General features: G+C 46.4%; 1 protein-coding gene across 1 annotated transcript in view; it reads left to right on the forward strand.

Annotated features, from left to right (window-relative positions):
• The first annotated feature begins 266 nt into the window (after nt 1-266).
• Nucleotides 267-18,549, forward strand: part of Pex14 (peroxisomal biogenesis factor 14) — a 191,345-nt gene continuing 173,062 nt past the window's right edge. Inside the window, exons 1-2 of the mRNA XM_045150854.1 lie at nt 267-361; nt 11,987-12,034. Coding sequence (XP_045006789.1) covers nt 326-361; nt 11,987-12,034 — 84 coding nt within the window. The 5' untranslated portion in view covers nt 267-325. The remainder of the gene's footprint in view (nt 362-11,986; nt 12,035-18,549) is intronic.

Below are 18,549 nucleotides of genomic sequence, written 5' to 3' on the forward strand. Positions count from 1 at the left end.
CCACCCTACTATGGAGACGGGTAGCAACTGAATTCAAAATAACCGACATGCGACAATGAAATAGAACACAGGGCTGGGGGTACAGCTTGGTGGCCTGGCTTGGGAGCGCTCTAGATTCCATCGGCAGTGAAGAAGGAACACTGTAGATGTCACCAAGCAGAGATCCGCGGGAACCGGGAAAGGGGCGGGGCTCCACCCCGCGCCCTCAGTGCGTCCCCATCGACAGACTCAGATCCTTCTACTTTGGTCTGGGAGTGAGAGCGAGAGTGAGGACGCTTGGGAGAAAGTTCACCGAGCGGCGATAGACTAGTCAGGCCTGAGAAAGATGGCGTCCTCGGAGCAGGCAGAGCAACCGAGCCAGGTGAGCGGAGTTGGACGACCCCACGGCGGCGGCGACGGCGGCGGCGGCGACTCCAGCTGGAGGGGGCGCTCGGCACACGGCTGCCGTCTGGGTGGGGACCCCTCCAAGTCCGCGAAGTCCGGGACCCCGACTTCTGTTTTTCTCTCCAGGGCCCCGCCCCTCTCCGGGTCCTCCCCGCACGGCTCCTCCCCCGGTGACCCCCCCCCTTGGACCACATATCTCCCCCCCATCCCGTCCGGCGGGAGGGGGGGTTTGGCCCACGCTCCCACCCCACCTTGGCTCCTCTCTTCCAGCACGCGGACCCCCCCCCCCCCCGGGAAGTCCATTTGAGCGTGGCGGGACCCTTGCGGTGTCCCCATCCTTGAGCTGCGAGAGGCCCCCTTGCCCGTGGAGAGGGGGTGGGAAGCTCCGTGGTACCCGGCTGTCCCCTGCGGGGAGCGGCCGGACTCCTTCAGGGTCTCCGCACCCCCTGCACAGCCTCAGCCTCCTGAAGTGCCAGACTCTTGGTCTTCGGTTATCTTTGAGCTTCCCATGTCAAGTTTGGAGGGTTCCGGGTACACTCCTACCCCTCAGTGCGTTGGTGCGAAGAGGACGTACTGTAAACAAGAGACGCCACCAAGCTTTCTGTTTTTTTGGCCGAGCATCCATCCTTGCTTCTCTGGGTTTGGTTTTCTTGGCTAAGGACTTCGCCCTAAAGCTCTTCACCTGTAGATTTGACCAAATCCTGTTCTAGTATAGGGACCGTGAGGTTCCAGTGTTGATTCTTGGATTTCTGCTCTCAGGAAGCACCGGTGATAAGGCCTTTGAAGGGAATATAGTCCAAAGGTGGGCTGAAGTGGAGGTGAGGAAAGGGGTTTGACTGCCTGTGTGCTGTCTTGCAGAGGACATGTTGTGACTATCTGGTTTAGCACTCTCTGCTGTATGAAGTACAGAAGGGTGGATAGCATGCCCCAAATCACGTGCACCGTTGAGTCTGGATTTGGACCTACATGTGCCTGACTCCACGAGTCAGCCATCCACGTTTAAATTCAATTAAATGAGACCTAGGAATCACAACTAGTCACCTTTCACCTCCTTGAAGCACCTTTAAGTTTCCAGAAACTTGCCAATATTTCACTTTCTCCTTCATTTATTTATTTTGGTTTTTTGAGGTAGAGTCTTGCTCTCTAGCTCAGGCTGACCTGGAATTCACTATGCAGTCTCAAGGTGGCCTCGAACTCACAGCGACCCTCCTCTTACTACTTCCTCCCAAGTGCATGCACCACCATGCCCGGCATTTCACTTCCTTTCTTGGCAGAACACTGCCTCACAATGTTTCTTTTTTTAAATTTTTGTTTATTTATTTGAGAGCGACAGAGACAGAGAGAAAGACAGATAGAGGGAGAGAGAGAGAATGGGCGTGCCAGGGCCTCCAGCCTCTGCAAACGAACTCCAGACGCGTACGCCCCCTTGTGCATCTGGCTAACGTGGGACCTGGGGAACCGAGCCTTGAACCGGGGTCCTTAGGCTTCACAGGCAAGCGCTTAACCGCTAAGCCATCTCTCCAGCCCTGTTTCTTTACTGTTATTCTTCACAAGTCAATTGCACTGAATGGAGTGGGTACACAGAGCAGTCTCTGTTAGCTGTATGAGTGATTCAGGAGGAAGATGTCTGTATTGTAAAATATGGGAAACAATTAGGACTAATTCTGGCCTCCCTGTCAGACATTCTGGAGTTAGGGATTTCTGAGAAAAGACATCCTCCTTTCTTGCCTCATCCTATTTAATTTGCTGAAATAGCCAGCTTTCTCATGATCTGAGTTTTTCTGAACTCTTACCTATTAGGAATGCCCGTAGGCTGGGATTGAAGGGTACGTAGTGTCTCATCTTTTGACATTGCGAAATGACATTGTCACCTACAGATGTGTTGGGCCACATTCGTTGTCCTGGGAAACGGGTGGCCTGTGGGTCACAGGTTGGCTATGCCTGCCTTGGACGTTTAATTTGCCAGTTGTGTGAAGGGCACTAAAAATCTTGCCACTTGTGAACCTTTGTTGTGCTTAAGGGTTCCTTGGGTTCTAGAGATGGCTCCACGTCCATGGTCCCTGTGGATAAGGATCTAAGGTCTTTTAAGGGGCTGGCCATGCTTCTTTGGTCTTCAGTTCTGCCTCCCTTTTGTCCTTGTTTCCAAAGCTGACAGACGTAGGATTGCATCAGAATGTGCTTACAGCCTGGGGAAAAGCTTGACCGCTTGCTGCCACACTGTTTAACTTGCATTTTTTTCCTTTGTTTTTGAGATAAAGTCTAACTATGTAGCTCAGGTTAGCTTGAACTAGGCATCCTCCTGCTGCACCCTTCCATGTACTGTGATTACAGGCATATGCCACTTTGTCTTTTTTATTGAAGGCAGTTTTCTTTCTCTTCCTCTTTTTTTTTTTTTTTTTTTGGCTTTTTGAAGTAGGGTCTCAGTCTAGCCCAGGCTGACTTGGAATTCACTATGTAGTTTCAGGGTAGCCTTGAACTCACAGTACCTCTGACTCCCAAGTGCTGCTTATTTTATTTCTTTGAGAGAGAGAGAGAGAGAGAGAGGGAGGGAGGGAGGGAGAGAGAGGGGGAGAGAGAGAGATGCGCAGATAGAAAAAATGGGCGTGTCAGGGTCTCCTGCCACTATAAATGAACTCTTGCGCCATCTTGTGTATCTGGCTTACATGAATACTGGGGGATTGAACCTGGGTCCTTTAGCCTTGCAGGGAACTGCTAAGCCATCTCTCCAGCAGTGTCTGTTACTTCATTTTTCAGAACTTATGAATTGATTATCCATTTCTCCTGTCAAGAGTGGGAGTGATAGGACCATTTGGGTAATACCCCCAAACCTGGTTGCATAGGGTTGTAGATCTGTGGGGCAGAGCCTCTATTTTGTATATTGTAGAATCATCTCTGGCTTGAAACGATGATGAGTGAATGACCCTTTCGTTGTTTGAGAGGCAGGAAATGTAGGCCCTAACGCTGGTCTCTCTGGCTTGAAAAGAAGTCTAGCCCCACTCACCAGCTGACTGATCTTGGGCTGGTTGTTTAACTTTTTTTATCCTCAATTGGTACACCTGTAAAATAGGAGTAACACTAGTCTGGGTCTCATAGGGCTGCTCTGAAGATCAAATAGGTTAGTTTACTTAAAAGTGCTTGGACTACTTGATGCAAAGTGTTATATATTATCATATTATTATTTTTTAAAGTTAGTTTTATTTTTTTGAGGTAGGGTTTTGCTGTGGCCCAGGCTGACCTGGAATTCACTATGTAGTCTCAGGGTGACCTTGAACTCACAGTGATCCTCCTACCTCTGCTTCCTGAGTGTTGGGATTAAAAGCATGTGCCACCACGCCGGGCTCTTTTTTTTTTTTTTTTTTTTTTAAGATTGGTCCTCACTGTGTAACTTAGGCAGGCTTCAAACTTGCATTTATCTTGCCTCAGCCTCCTTAGTGCTAGCCTTGCAATACCATACTCAGCTGACAATTTTTGAATTCTGGATGTTGTAAATTTTACATCTAGGGTTGTTGTGAATTTTATGTTGAGGGTATGAATTTTCTGGGGGTTTTGCTTGTTTGTTGAAACATGCTCTTTCTCTGTAACTTGAACTGGCCTGGAACTCTTGAGTGCTGGAATTACAGATGTGCAGCGCCACACTAGCTAGATTTTGTGGTCTTTAAAGAATGTTGGGCTTTGTTGTGGTGGGGAGTTAATTTGTGATTCTCTCAAGGCCTGCTTTTAAGTGTTGTTAGAGTAGCCTTTGCTGTAGGGCTAATTTACCCCCACCCCAGGATGTAGACCTTCTGGATGTCCTGAACTAACAGGACAGCCCTGCAGTGATCTGAGGACATTTCACCTTACAGCTTTCTTCTCCTCACTCTTTTGATTTCACCCTGTGGAGTTGTACCCTACACCTGAACAGATTTTGTTGTTCAACAAAGTCTCAGGGAACTCCCCCAGCCCTGTAGATTTCTGGAGCTCACTCTCTGGGTAGCTCTTTCTTTTTCTGCTGCTTTCACCTGCCTTGGCCTTGTTGAACTCTGATCTCTGACTCCTCACCCAATGAGACTGCCATGCTCTGCTGGTGATCTGAAGTGCGCCACCTGCAAGAATGCCAGGGTGATTTCAGGGCTCAGATCATTTGCACTGTTTGTCAGGGTCACAGTTCTGTACTGCATGCTGTGTGGTGTCCTCTAACTCATGGAGATCATCCTGCCTTTGCCTCTCCAGTGCTGGGACTAAAGGCGTGTGCCATCATGCTCATGTGTAGTGTTTTCAATTACTCTTTTTCATTCCTCTCTTCTTTCTTCCCCTCTTTTCCCTAACCCTTTCTTCTCCTTCCCTATCCTTTTCCCTTTCTTGTTTTTCCCTTCCCTTTCCTTTTTTCACTCCACTTTTCTCTCTTGTTCCCTCTAACCCTTTGCCTTCCTCTTCCTTTCTTTTTCCCTACCCCTTTCCCCTTTACCTCCCTTCCCATCTTGAGATAGGGTCTCATGTAGCCCAGACTAGCACCACCTTACACTCCCTATATAGTAGATTACCCTAAAGTTACATATGTTTTAAAAATGTTTATTTATTTGTTTGAGAGAGAGAAGGAGAGAGAGAGAGAGAGAGAGAGAGAGAGAGAGAGAGCGCGCGCGCGCGCGCGCACCAGGGCCTCCAGCCACTGCAAATGAACTCAAGATGCATGCGCCCCCTTGTGCATCTTGCTTATGTGGGTCCTGGGATCCTTTGGCTTTGCAGGCAAGCGCCTTAGCAAGTAAGCCATCTCTCCAGCCCATTACTTTTTTTTTTTTTTTTTTTTTTTTTTGCCTTTTCAAGGTAGGGTCTCACTCTAGTCCAGGCTGACTTGGAATTCACTATGTAATCTCAGGGTGGCCTCGAACTCACAGCGATCCTCCTACCTCTGCCTCCTGAGTGCTGGGATTAAAGGCGTGCACCACCAAGCCCGGCTTCCAAGTTACATATTTTTATTGACAATTTTTTTTTTTTTTTTCCGAGGTAGGGTCTCACTCTATGTCAGGCTGACCTAGAATTCACTATGTAGTCTCAGGGTGTCCTTGACCTTACAATGAATCTCCTACCTCTGCCTCCCAAGTGCTGGGATTAAAGGCATGTACCACCATGCCCAGCTGTTGGTTTCCAATTTAAATATTTATTTGAGAGAGAGAGAAAGAGGCACAGAGAGGGAGAGGGAAATATAATGGGTGTGCCAGGGCATCCAGACATTGCAAATGAATTCCAGATGCATGCGCCCCTTGTGCATCTGGCTTATGTGGGTTCTGGGAAATTGAAGCTGGGTCTTTGGCTTTGCAGGCAAGAGTATCAACCACTAAGCCATCTCTCTAGCCCTCGTTTTCAATTTTTGCAGGTAGGGTCTTGCTGTAGCCTAGGCTGACCTGGAACTCACTTTATAATCTTAGGCTGGCGTTGAACTCACAGTGATCCTCCTACCTCTGCCTCCTGAGTGCTGTGATTAAAGGTGTGTGCCACCATGCCCTGCCAATTAAAAAAAAATATTTATTTGCATGTAGATAAGGGAGGGAGGGAGGGGGAAGGAAGGAGAGAGGGACAGGGAGAAGGAGAGAGGGAGGGAGGGAGGGTGAGAGAAGAAAGACAGGGTGCATCAGGGCCTCCAGCCACTGCAAATGAACTCCAGATATGTGGGCCACTTTGTGCATCTGGCTTTATGTGGGTACTGGGGAATCAAGCCCAGGTTGTTAGGCTTTTTAGGCAAATACATTAACCATTGAACCATCTCTCCAGTCCCTGGCCAATTTTTTTTTTGAAGCAGGATTTCTAGCCCAGGCTAACCTGGAACTCACTCTGTAGCCCAGGCTGGTGTTTGTATAATATATATATATATATATATATATATATATGTATGTATGTATGTATGTATGTATGTATGTATGTATGTGTATATATATGTATGTATGTGTGTGTGTGTGTGTATGTATGTATGTATGTATGTATGTATAGTGAAGGGGGGAGGGAGAGAATGGGTGCACCAGTGTCCCCTGCCATTGCAAACAAACTCCAAACACATGTGCTACTTTGTACATGTGGATTTATGTGGGTACTGGGGAATTGAACCCAGATTGTTAGACTTTACAAACAAGTACCTTTGATCACTGAGCCATCTCTACAGTCCCTTGTTTTTTTTTTGTTTTTTTGAGGTAGGGTCTCACTCTAGCCCAAGCTGACCTGGAATTCACTATGTAGTCTCAGGGTGGCCTCGAACTCATGGTGATCCTCCTACCTCTGCCTCCCAAGTGCTGGGATTAAAGGCGTGCGCCACCACGCCCAGCTTTGTTTTTGTTTTGAACTTGAAATGGAGTCAGTTTACACTGAGAAATGAAACTACCTGCAGCCTGGAATCCTGAGGTTGACTGGTCAGCACAATCTCTCAGGAAGGACAGAATTTTGGAAAAGGAAATCAATACCAGAGGGTTCTTTGCTCAGGACAAAGTCAGAGTGAAGGGAGCTGATGGACTGACACCTAGGTGAAGCCTGATGTGGCTCCTAAAGCTCCCAGCTGCCAAAGACCAGGACATTTGAGCAGAGAGCACTCCAGGTGTCATCTCCTTTGGACAGCGCTGGCTTTTTCTTGGCCCCTTGTTTATTCTTTTGAGGTAGAGTCTCACTCTAGCCTAGGCTAACCTAGATTTCACTAGGTTGTCTCAGGGTGGCCTCAAACAGTGATTCTCCTACCACTGCTTCCCGAGTTCTGGGATTAAAGGCGTGATACCACAACTGGCACTTAAAAAATTTTTTTTTAAAGTTTTTTAAAAATTATTTTTATTTATTTATTTGAGAACGACAGACAGAGAGGCAGATAGAGAACAGGTGCGCTAGAGCCTCTAACCACTGCAAGTGAACTCCAGACGCATGCGCCCCCTTGTGCATCTGGCTAATGTGGGTCCTGGGGAATCGAGCCTCGAACCGGGGTCCTCAGGCATCACAGGCAAGCGCTTAACCACTAAGCCATCTCTCCAGCCCCTAAAAATTTTTTTATTTTGTTTAGTTTTATTTATTTATTTGAGAGCGACAGAGAGGAAAAGAGGCAGGTATATAGAGAGAATGGGCGCGCCAGGACCTCCAGCCACTGCAATTGAACTCCAGATGCATATGTCCCCTTGTGCATCTGGCTAACGTGGGTCCTGGGGAATCGAAGCCTCAAACTGGGCTTCATAGGCAGGTGCTTAACCTCTGAGCCATCTCTTCAGCCTGACAGGTACTTTTTTACATGTATGTATTGTGAACACAATCCCCTCTCATTACCTTGTCCTTACTTTCTGTTCCTGGTCCACTGAACTCCTTTCCAACCCCACTTCTATTTTGATGTCTTTTTTACATGGCATATGTGTTACCCACTAATTAATTAGGGTGGGCCTGCATGAGCATGTATTTTGGGGACCTGGTTAAGAGCATATGCAATTTATCAGTAGTTAAACCATTGAAGAAATTCTCTTCCTGCCCCCTTAGCTATCATTAGATGCCAATAACTCCTGAGGGAGGGCTGGGGGCCTTACGCCCTCCTCTGTCATCCATAACAAACTATTGTAGGGCCTAGCATTCTACAATGCCTTGACCTTCAGCTTCTTCTGACTCCACCATCCAAGTGCTGGTATCATAGGAGCACGCTGCAACATCTGGTTCATGTGGTGCTGGGGTTTAATCCCAGGGCTTTGTGCATGCTAGGCAAGTATTCTACCAAGAACCACATCCCCAGCCCTGCTTAGTTTTCTAATGACTTACATTGGGAGGGTAGTCTCTGTTACTTTATCATGGCCAGAAGCAGAAGTCATTGGTTGATTTTGAGCAGAGGAGTGACATGATTTAATTTTCATTATCTCCTTCAAGGCTGAATGTATGTGGTACTGTTATTCCTGTGATGAGGAAACACCAAGACAGGCTGAGTAGCATATTCTAAGTCATTCAGTTTTTTTTAAAAAAATTATTTATAAGAGAGAGAAAGAAGCAGATCGAGAGAGGGAGAGAAAGAATGGGCATGCCAGGGCCTCTGGCCACTGCAAATGAATGCCAGATGCTTGCACCACCTTATGCATCTGGCTTACGTGGGTCCTGGCGAATCAAATCTAGGTTCCTTTTTTTTTTTTCTTTCCAAATTTTTTGGAGGTAGGGTCTCATTCTATCCCAGGCTGACCTGGGACTTACTCTGTAGTCCCAGGCCGGCCTCATACTCACTTTGATCCTCCTACCTCTGCCTCCTGAGTGCTAGGATGAAAGACTTTGCAGGCAAGTACCTTAACCACTAAGCCATCTCTCTAGCCCCATTTTTTTTTTTCCTTTCCAAGATAGGGTCTTGCTGTAGCACAGGTTGACCTGTAATTCATTGTGTAGTCTCAGTCTGGCCTCATACTCAGAGTACTCCTCCTTCCTCTGCTTCCCAAGTGCTGAGACTAAAGTGTCACCAGCACACCCAGCTCCATCCTTTAGTTATTCATACCAAAGCCCACACACTTTCCACCATCCCAACTGGCTTCACAGTGTGTGTGCACTGGCTTAAGATGCATCCAGAGTGACAGGCACTTAGCAGATGGAGGATGAGTGTTGCTAGATAGAGGTCCTTCTATCGCTGTAGTGCATGAACTCCTGTGAGGTTGCTGTGTGCTGTGCAGTGAGATGAACACATAGGCAGACCTCTAGCAGGGGAAGATTAATTAATGCCTTGGCACTAGCAGTCAGAGTACTTTTATCATGTGAAAAGCACTTCTCCATCATGGTGGTCTTTTTTTTTTTTTTTTTTTTTTTTTTAACTAGCATTGGGCTTCTGTAAAGACTGAACTAAGACCAGTGGACCAACTGAGTTTGAGGATTCATCTTGAACAAGCAGTCAGCTAGCTGCTTAGCTCTTTGACCATCTTCCAAGCAGTATCTGGAGTTGCATGTTAAGATGGGTAGCTGAGCAGGGTGTGTGTATGATGGCACATCCCAACACTCGGAGGGCAGAGGTAGGTGGGTCACCATGAGTTCAAGGCCACTCTGAGATGACAGTGAATTCCAAGTCATCCTGGGCTAGAGTGAGACCCTACCTGAAACAAAAAGGAAGAGGGGAATCTGTCCTGTGTAAAAAAAGAAGGTCAAGACAGGATTCTCCAAGGAGTCCTGTAGGCATTTTGGGGATGTGGGTGAAGGTGGGGCACTTGCTGAGGTGGCTGGGAACATTGGGTGTCCCACTCCATTGCTTATTCCTTGGTCTTTTTTTTTTTTTTTTGAGGTAGGGTCTAGGTCTTGCCCAGGCTGACCTGGAATTCACTATGTAGTCTCAGGGTGGCCTCGAACTCAAGGCAGTCCACCTACCTCTGCCTTTCAAGTGTTGGAATTAAAGGTGTGCATCACCATGCTCAAAATTTTTTTTTGAGGTGGGGTCTCACGCTAGCCCAGGCTGTCCTGGAATTCACTATGTAGTCTCAGGGTGTTCTTGAACTCTTTTTTTTTTTAAATTTTTATTTATTTATTTGAGAGAGACAGACATAGAAAGAAAGACAGATAGAGGGAGAGAGAGAGAATGGGCGCGCCAGGACTTCCAGCCTCTGCAAACGAACTCCAGACGCGTGCGCCCCCTTGTGCATCTGGCTAACGTGGGACCTGGGGAACTGAGCCTCGAACCGGGGTCCTTAGGCTTCACAGGCAAGCGCTTAAACGCTAAGCCATCTCTCCAGCCCTGTTCTTGAACTCTTGGTGATCCTCCTACCTCTGCTTCCCTTGTGCTGGGATTAAAGGCTTGTGCTACCATGTCTGGCTTTTTTTTTAATTAAAAAAAATATTTATTTGGGGAGAGCCAGATATGCAGATGGAGAGAGAGAGTCTCATTATGTAGCCCTGGATGGCCTCATGTTCATCCTCTCCTGCCTTAGCCTCCTGAATGCTGGAATTACGTTCCTGCATAACTACACCCAGCTTCTTTTCTTGCAGGAGAGGAATGGAGCTGACTTGAGTATGTAGTATGGAGATTTGACCTAGTCAAGGAGGTGGGAGAAAGAGTGCTTCCTTTGGGAAGTGCTTAGCAGGCTCTGTAGGATGTTAAGGTGTCTTGAGAGGGAAGGGCATGTACAAAGGCCCCTTGACTGTGGAAGCAAAAGCAACATGTGCCAGGCATGGTGATGTACACCTTTAATCCCAGCACGCGGGAGGCAGAGGTAGGAGGATTGCTGTGAGTTCAAGGCCACCCTGAGACTGTATAGTGAATTCCAGGTCAGCCTGGGCTAGAGCAAGATACAACCTCAACAAACAAACAAACAACAACAACAAAAAAAAAGCATGACAAGCATGTCTTTTATGGACAGCTGGGTGGGAGTGCAGCACTGTACTCAGAACAGGTGTGGAGAGTTTGAGGTCAGCCTGGACTACGTGATATCCTGTCTCAAAACCATTGTAGCATCCTTGCTTCTTGACTTAGGGTTTCCAGTCTTTTGACATTAAAAAAATACTTATTTGTAAGCAGAGAGAGAGAGAGAGAGAGAGAGAGAATGAATGAATATGGGTGCAGCAGGGCCTCTTACTGCTGCAAAGAAACTCTAGATGCATGCGCCACTTCAGTCATCTGGCTTAACCGTGGTACTGGGCAATTGGACCCAGGCTGTCAGGCTTTGCAAACAACTTTCTGAACCTTTGAGTCGTCTCTCCAGCCCCCTTTTGACATTTTGACACGATGTTGTCATCTGTTAAGCTCACATTTAAGAGTGCTACAGTCAAGTTACAAAAAAAAATTGGAAATAATCCCCCCCCACCTCAAAACAAAAAATATTTTAAGTAAGTTTAGGATTTTTCTGTTGGGTAGATTCTTAGCTATCCTGGACTCCCCCATGCCCAGAGAACATCCTGAGTTTCGGTAATTGGCTCCCCCTTGTGGCTTCCTTTGTTTCTATATATTTGCTCTGCTCCTAGTGTACTGGATAGGTGGCAGAAAAGTATAGGTCCCTCATTAGTCTTATTTCTGGTCTTTGCTATTCCTGCATATTTCATGATAGGCCCCAGTCCCTCTTGCTCAGCAGTCGGGCAGGTCTTCCTGAGCAAAAGCAAAGCCTGTTATGAGGGGCTGTGACAGTGAACTCAGAAACAATCTCAGTGCTAAACGTGGTGGCACACACCTTTAATCCCAGCCCGCAGGAAGCAGAGCTGTGAGGATCTGTGTGAGTTTGAGGCCAGCCTGGAGCTACAGAGTGAGTTCCATGTCAGCCTACGCTAGAGTGAGACCTTACCTTAAAAAAAAAATACCCACTGGCTGGGCGTGGTGGCACACACCTCTAATCCCAGCACTGGGGAGGCAGAGGTAGGAGGATCACTGTGAGTTCAAGGCCAACCCTGAGACTATATAGTGAATTCCAGATCAGCCTGGGCTAGAGTGAGACCCTACCTCGAAAACCAAAATCAAACCAAAACAAAAACCCAGAAACAATCTCTGTGCTTCCTGGCAAATGCAGTCCTAGTGCTTCTTATTGGTAGCCCTCCACCATGGAACACTCAGATTTCAAAAAGCCAGTGAGAAATGTAAGGAGAGCTTGTGTGTATTGCTTGAAAATAGCCTATCTTTGGTTTTTGGATGTCCATTGGGTGGCACTGTGGTCTTATTTTTGTTTTTGTTTTTTCTTTGCAGCCAAGCTCTTCTCCAGGAAGTGAAAATGTGGTGCCTCGAGAGCCACTGGTAAGTACCCAGATACATAGTGTCATTTTCTGAGGATTTAAACACCATGTGAGCCTGAAGAAGCCTGTGACTCTTGGCTCTGCATCAGCAGTATCTTGTCACAAGTAGACTCCTGTGAGTGACCTCTGCCTCTGACTTCTGTTCTAGCAAGAATTATGGAGATTTCTCCTTAATAAAGCCTTGCCTTTCTAGAATTGAAGGCCTCCTCTCTTGTAGTCATGGGACATTTTGCTTATTGCTGATAGTAGTAATGAGTGAGATACCTGAAACCTTGGAGCACAGAGCTGGGGAGAGAAGTTCTTCACTGTGCAGTTGGTTGCTTCTTGTCTGAAATCTGAAGTAGCCACTCAAATTCACAGGGCAAGAGCATTGCCTTTGAACAGGTAAGGGAAGGAGTTCTGGTTTTGCCTAATTAGTAATTAGGTGTGATTACCGATAGCATCTTAGATTGCTGATAGTGAAGAGGCCTACTGAGTGCCAGAGGTAACTTTTCTGTCATTCTTTTTTTCTTCCTTCTCTGTCTCCCTCCCTTGCCACAGGATCTTGCTATGTAGCCCAATCTAGCCTTGAACTTGAAGCATTCCTTCTGCCTCTTTAGTAATGGGATTACAAGGCATTAAGACATGTGCCACCATACACAATTAAGTACCTTTTTCCCCCCCTGAAAGAAAGGGTTTCAGGGTTTTGATTTGTAGACCAGGCTGTCCTATAACTCATTATGTAGTCCAGGCTGGCCTTGAGCCTGAGGTGATCCTGCTGGTTCAGCCTTCCAAGTGCTGGGATTATAGGCATGAGCTGTAACACCTGACTTATTTTAAGTAACTTTGTTTACAGTGTTTTTGTTTTGGTGGTCTGAGTCACAGTCCCTACCCACCTGCCATATTTTCACTGCTTGGCCTTTTATGACTGCTGCAAGTCCTATGGGCTATGGTAAGACTGGTTTTGTGCAAACCACAGTTCTAGGGGAGCGCCAGCATTTGGTTAACTCTGCCAGGCTTTTCCTTTTCTTGGCGGGCTGATAGCCAGCAAGCTCAGCAGTGTACCGCCCAGGCTTTGTTTTGGCAGCACCTGTAGTCTCACCTGTTTTCTTCACTCTGCTTGGCAGTGAGAGTGGATGATGTGAGCTCTTTAGCTGGTATGAACAGGTCCAAATTCTACCAGGTTATAAAGTTTTCCTAGACAAGAGGGTGATAGGGATCTGGCTGAGCTGCAGGTAGACCAAGAAGATACAAGTTCTGCTGGGACTTTTTCAGTGGAGTAGTGTTATTCATGTCACTTTCTGTCACCAGTTATGAGTTCATGTCCCAGCACTTGTACAGTGGCCTCATTTTGCCTTTTTGGTTTTGTCTGTTCTCTTCTGAGGAGGCTTCACTTCTCCAGCCACTCTGAACTGGGGAGCTTAAGTATGTTCCTTGGAGTCACCTTCCAATCCTGTTAGACTAACGAAAGCTGTGATGTAGAAGTGGTGGCTCACACCTTTAAGCACAGCACTCGGAGGCTGAAGATTGACAGTTTTCATGAGTTCAGGGCCAGCCTTGGCTGTGAATGAGTTTCAGGTCACCCTGGGCTACATGAGACTCTCCTTCAAAACAATAACAAAAGCCCAAACTGGGCTGGAGAGATGGCTTAGCTGTTGAGGCGCTTGCCTGCAAAGCCCCGAGTTGGATTCCCCAGTACCCATGTAATGACAGATGCACAGGGTAGTAGTTCTGTTCAATTGTGCTCTATTTCTTTTGACATGTACTGATTTACTAGCCTGGAGAGATGGCTCAGTGGTTAAAAGCACTTGCTTGAAATCTATCGACTTAGCTATTGATCACCAGCAGTGAGGCCAGACCATCTTGTGGGGCACAATTGGAGAAACTCTAGGAGTGCTGAGTGTTGGCATGTTTGCTGACTTGTGGGCATTGAAGGCTGGAGGCTGTGCTCTGCTCTGCTATGGTTCTGTATGTGGCTCTTTCCTGCTGCACTGCACATTGCTGGTTGGCTGGTTATATTTTTATTTCTTTCTTTTCTGGGAGGCCCTAAGCAGTCTTCAAACCCTGGTAGCCTGCGATCGTCCAGAGTTCAGACTCATTCTCTCCAGGCCAACTCTGCAATTACCTTATATTTAATTAATATTTTTTCTCCTCTTTACGTACTTACTGCATAATTGCTCAGAGAAAAGAAAACACATAGCAGCAATTTATATATATATAAAAAAACAATAATTAAAAAAAAACCCGAAATAAACTCCCATCTCATTTGGGCTGATCCTGTGAGTCGGGTAATTAGGGCCCTATTAAAAGGTAGACCCTTTCTCCTTCCCCCTCCTTTTTTATTAATTTTTTTATATTAAACTCCCACAGTCTCTCAGTCATGCCCTTATTGCTTTTGGCCCACCATTTGCAGCAGCCTGATTAAATGAGGGCACCAGCCGAGTTGTATGGTCTTATGTGAACAACTGTTTCCTCTTGGGAGTGGCAGCAGAAGGGTGTCTGGCAGAGGATATCACCAAAGGCTGGTTTGTGGGGCAGGTCAGGAGCACAGGTGAAGTAGGAGGAGATCCTGTGGCTGCTTTGGATTGGCAGAGCCAGCTAGATGACAGGCCTGGGATGCTGTAGAAACGATGGGGGCGGCAGCTGATGCTCACAGCTCAGCGTGCAGGGCTGTGGTTTGAGAGCACATAGTACAGGGATGGAGGCTCCTCAGGCAGTGCATGTGGGCTTTCTCCTGGGCACTTAGCTGGATGATGAGAGAACATACAATTTCAGAATCAAACAAGTCTTGTTGTTAAGTAATTCACATCTTATTTGGGGAAGAAAGGGTATTTATACACATGAAACAATTAGTAAGAAGGAAAGACTGTATATAATTTTAGGAAGCAGCACAAAATTGTGTATAATTTGGTGCAGAATTGCCTGGTTAGAAGTCTGAGAGGGCCCCTCATTATTCAGAGAAGGAGGAAGCTGGTGGGTGGAGCTTTAGGGGTGGTTTTCAGACTCTGAAGCTAGGTGTGTAGGAATAGTAGATAGTCCATCCAGTGTTAGGGAAATACCCTAGAAAATTGTTTGATTTTTAATTCATTGCATATTTTCCACAAAATTGCTTAGTAGGTGCTTCCTGAGCTCTACAGTTAAAGAATTTAAGCATATGATATTGAAGGCAAATATATATATATTTAATATTTTATTTATTTGAGAGAGAGAGAGAATATGGGTGTGTCAGGGCCTCTGGCCACTGCAAACTCCAGATGCATGAGCCCCCTGATGCATCTAGCTTACGTGGGTCCTGGAGAGCTGGACTGGGATCCTTCGGCTTTGTAGGCAAACGCTAAACTGCTAAGCCATCTCTTCAGCCCTGAAGGCAAATATTTTATTTTTTGTTTCAGAAGGAGGTGATCTTTGGGGCTGGGGATAAGGCTCAGTGGGAAGACAGCTCACTTAGCATGCCTAAGTCCTGGGCTCAATCCCCAGCACTGCATATATCAAGTGTAATCCCCATGCTTTGGAGGTAGAGATGGGAAATCAAGAGTTCAAGGTCATCCTCAACTATGTAAGGAGTTCACTGCCAGCCTGTGCTATGCAAGACACTGTCAGAAACAAAACAAAACAAAAAATTAGGGCGGGAGAGATGGCTTGGTGGTTAAGGTGCCTGCCTGTGAAGCCTAAAGACCCATATTCGACTCCCCAGATCCCACATAAGCCAGACGCACAAGGTGACACTTGCACATGTGCACAGGGTGGTGCTTGCATCTGGAATTCTATTAGAGTGGCTGGAAGCCCTGTCATGCCAGATCTTTCTCTATCTTATAAAAAAAAGGTCAGTCTGGGGCTGGAGAGATGGCTTACTGGCTAAGGTGCTGTCTGTGAAGCCTAAGATTCCTGGTTCGATTTCCCCAGTAGCCACATAAGCTAGATGCACAAGGTAGCACATGCATCTGGAGTTCATTTGCAGTGGCTGGAGGCCCTGGTGTGCCCATTCACACTCTCTCTGTGTGTCTGCCTCTCTCTCTCTCAAATAAATAAATAAAAATAAAAAATAAAACATTTTAAAACAGGTTAGTCTGTTGGGCTTGCCTTAAAAAACAAAACAAGGGCTGGAGGGATGGCTTAGCAATTAAGGCACATACCTGCGAAGCCTAAAGATCCAGGTTCAATTCTCCAGGTCCCACGTAAACCAGATGCACATGATGGCACATGCATCTGGAGTTCATTTGCAGTGGCTGGAGGCCCTGGTGTGCCCATTCTCTCCCTCTTTCTCTTTTTCTCTCTCTCTTTCTTTCTGTCTCGAATAAATAAATAAAATTAAAATAAATCTTTTTTTTTTAAATAAAACAAAAAACAACTTAGATGATCTCTTTCTTTTTTGAGGGTGGGATGTTCATGCAGGTGTGCACACACCATGGCATGCATGTGTGTGGAGCTCAGAGGATAACCTGGGTTGGTTCTCACTTTCCACCGAGTTTGAGGCAGATGATTGTTCTCATTGTTGTCCACCACTATGTTCCCAAGCACCTGGGTATGTGAGTTTCAGGGACATTCTACGACCACCACCTCCCTTCTTGTGGGAGGCATGCTGGTATTACAGACAATACCGTAGTGTCTGCCTTTTACCTGGGTTTCTGGGGATTTGAACTCTGTATATGTACTTGTATGGCAAGAGCATTATCCACTTATCCATCTCCCCAGCCCTGTAGATGATCACTTTGAAGTAATTTTTCTCTTTACTAAAAAATGTTAGGGAGAGCTGGAGAGATGGTGTAGTGGTTAAGGTGCTTACCTGCGAAGCTTAAGGACCCAAGTTCAATTCCCCAGTACCTGTGTAAGCAAGATGCACATGGTGACATATGTATTTGGAATTTGTTGCAGTGGCTGGAGGGCCTGACACGCCCATTCTCATTCTCTTTCTCCTCTCATAAATAAATAAAAGTAAAATATTTAGAGCCAGGTGTGATGGAGCATACCTTTAATCCCAGCACTCGGGAAGCAGAGGTAGAAGGATCAACCATGAGTTCAAGGGCACCCTGAGACTACACAGTGAATTCCAGGGCAGCCTGGTTTAGAGTGAAACCCTACCTTGAAAAACAAAACAAAAGTGAAATATTTAAAAAACTGTGAGGGGAGCTGGGTGGTGGGGTTGTGCATGCCTTTAATCCCAGCACTCAGGAGGCAGAAGTAGGAGAATCACTGTGAGTTCAAGGCTATCCTGGGACTACAGAATGAGCTCCAGATCAGCCTGGGCTACAGTGAGATCCTGCCTTGGAAAAAAAAAAAAAAAAAAAAAAAAAGTGAAGCCAGGCATGCTTTTAATCCCAGCACTCAGGAGGCAGAGGTAGGTGGATTGCTGTGAGTTTGAGGCCACCCTGAGAATACATAGCAAATTCCAGATCAGCCTGGGCTAGAACGAGACCCTACCTCAAAAAACAAAAAACAAAACAGACAAAAACAGTAGATCATTGGAAGACTACAAGCAGCTTAGCATGTGTGAAGCCCTAGTTTGTACCAAGTACCATGTTGCTGTCAGGTTCTCATTGCTGGTAGAAATCACCTGACCAAAAGCAGCTTTGGGGAAAAAAGGGTTCATTTTGGCTTACAGGCTTGAGGGGAAGCTTTGTGATGGCAGGGAAAACGATGGCATGAGCAGAGGGTGGACATCACCCCCTGGCCAACATAAGGTGGACAATAGCAATAGGAGACTGTGCCAAACACTGGCAAGGGGAAACTGGCTATAATACCCATAAGCCTGTTTCCAATAATACACTGCCTCCAGGAGGCCTTAATTCCCAAACCTCCATCAGCTGGAAACCTAGAATTCAAACTATCACATTCCACCCTGGCCCTCATCATCTGATAACTATACATGATATAAAATACAATGCATTCATCAGCTTTAAAGTCCTTATAGTTTTTATCAGTCCCAGTGATGTTCAAACATCCCCATAACCCAAGGTCTTTTAACTGAGCCATAAAACCAAAAAATCCCCCCCAAATCCATAATGGCACAGAATAAATATTTACCCTGCAAAAGATGGCATTGGGCATAGCAAAGGAATATTCAACCAATACAAGATTTAAACAGGGCAAACATCAAACTTTGTAGCTCCAAGTTCAACAACTCTAGTCAATGACAAATCTCCAAGTTCGATAATTCAAACCACTGACAAGTCTCTGGAGTTCCAGTTCTGCCCCTCCAGCTAGGCTGCTCACAGTCTTGGAAAACTTTATTGGGGCTGGCAGTTTTCCTTAGCAGCCATCTCATGGTCCTGGCATCTCCACTGGGTTTGCACTGCAACCCACGGTCCATCCTCACGGCTCCATCAGGTCTCCAAGCAGGCATCCAGCAAACCTGCTTCACACTGCCCATGGACGTTTCCAAAACACAAGACTGTGTTGCAAACTCAGTGTCCCTCTCTTTCCTACACTTCTTATACTCCATAATACCAGGTGGGGTGCCAGTTTGTTACTCCAGGGGAGGATAAAGCAAACTTTGAAGAACAGGACACTCCTTGAGCACTCAGACCCCTTTCTACATTC

The sequence above is a fragment of the Jaculus jaculus genome, chromosome 5, assembly GCF_020740685.1.
Source record: "Jaculus jaculus isolate mJacJac1 chromosome 5, mJacJac1.mat.Y.cur, whole genome shotgun sequence".
Classification (NCBI taxonomy): Eukaryota; Metazoa; Chordata; class Mammalia; order Rodentia; family Dipodidae; genus Jaculus; species Jaculus jaculus.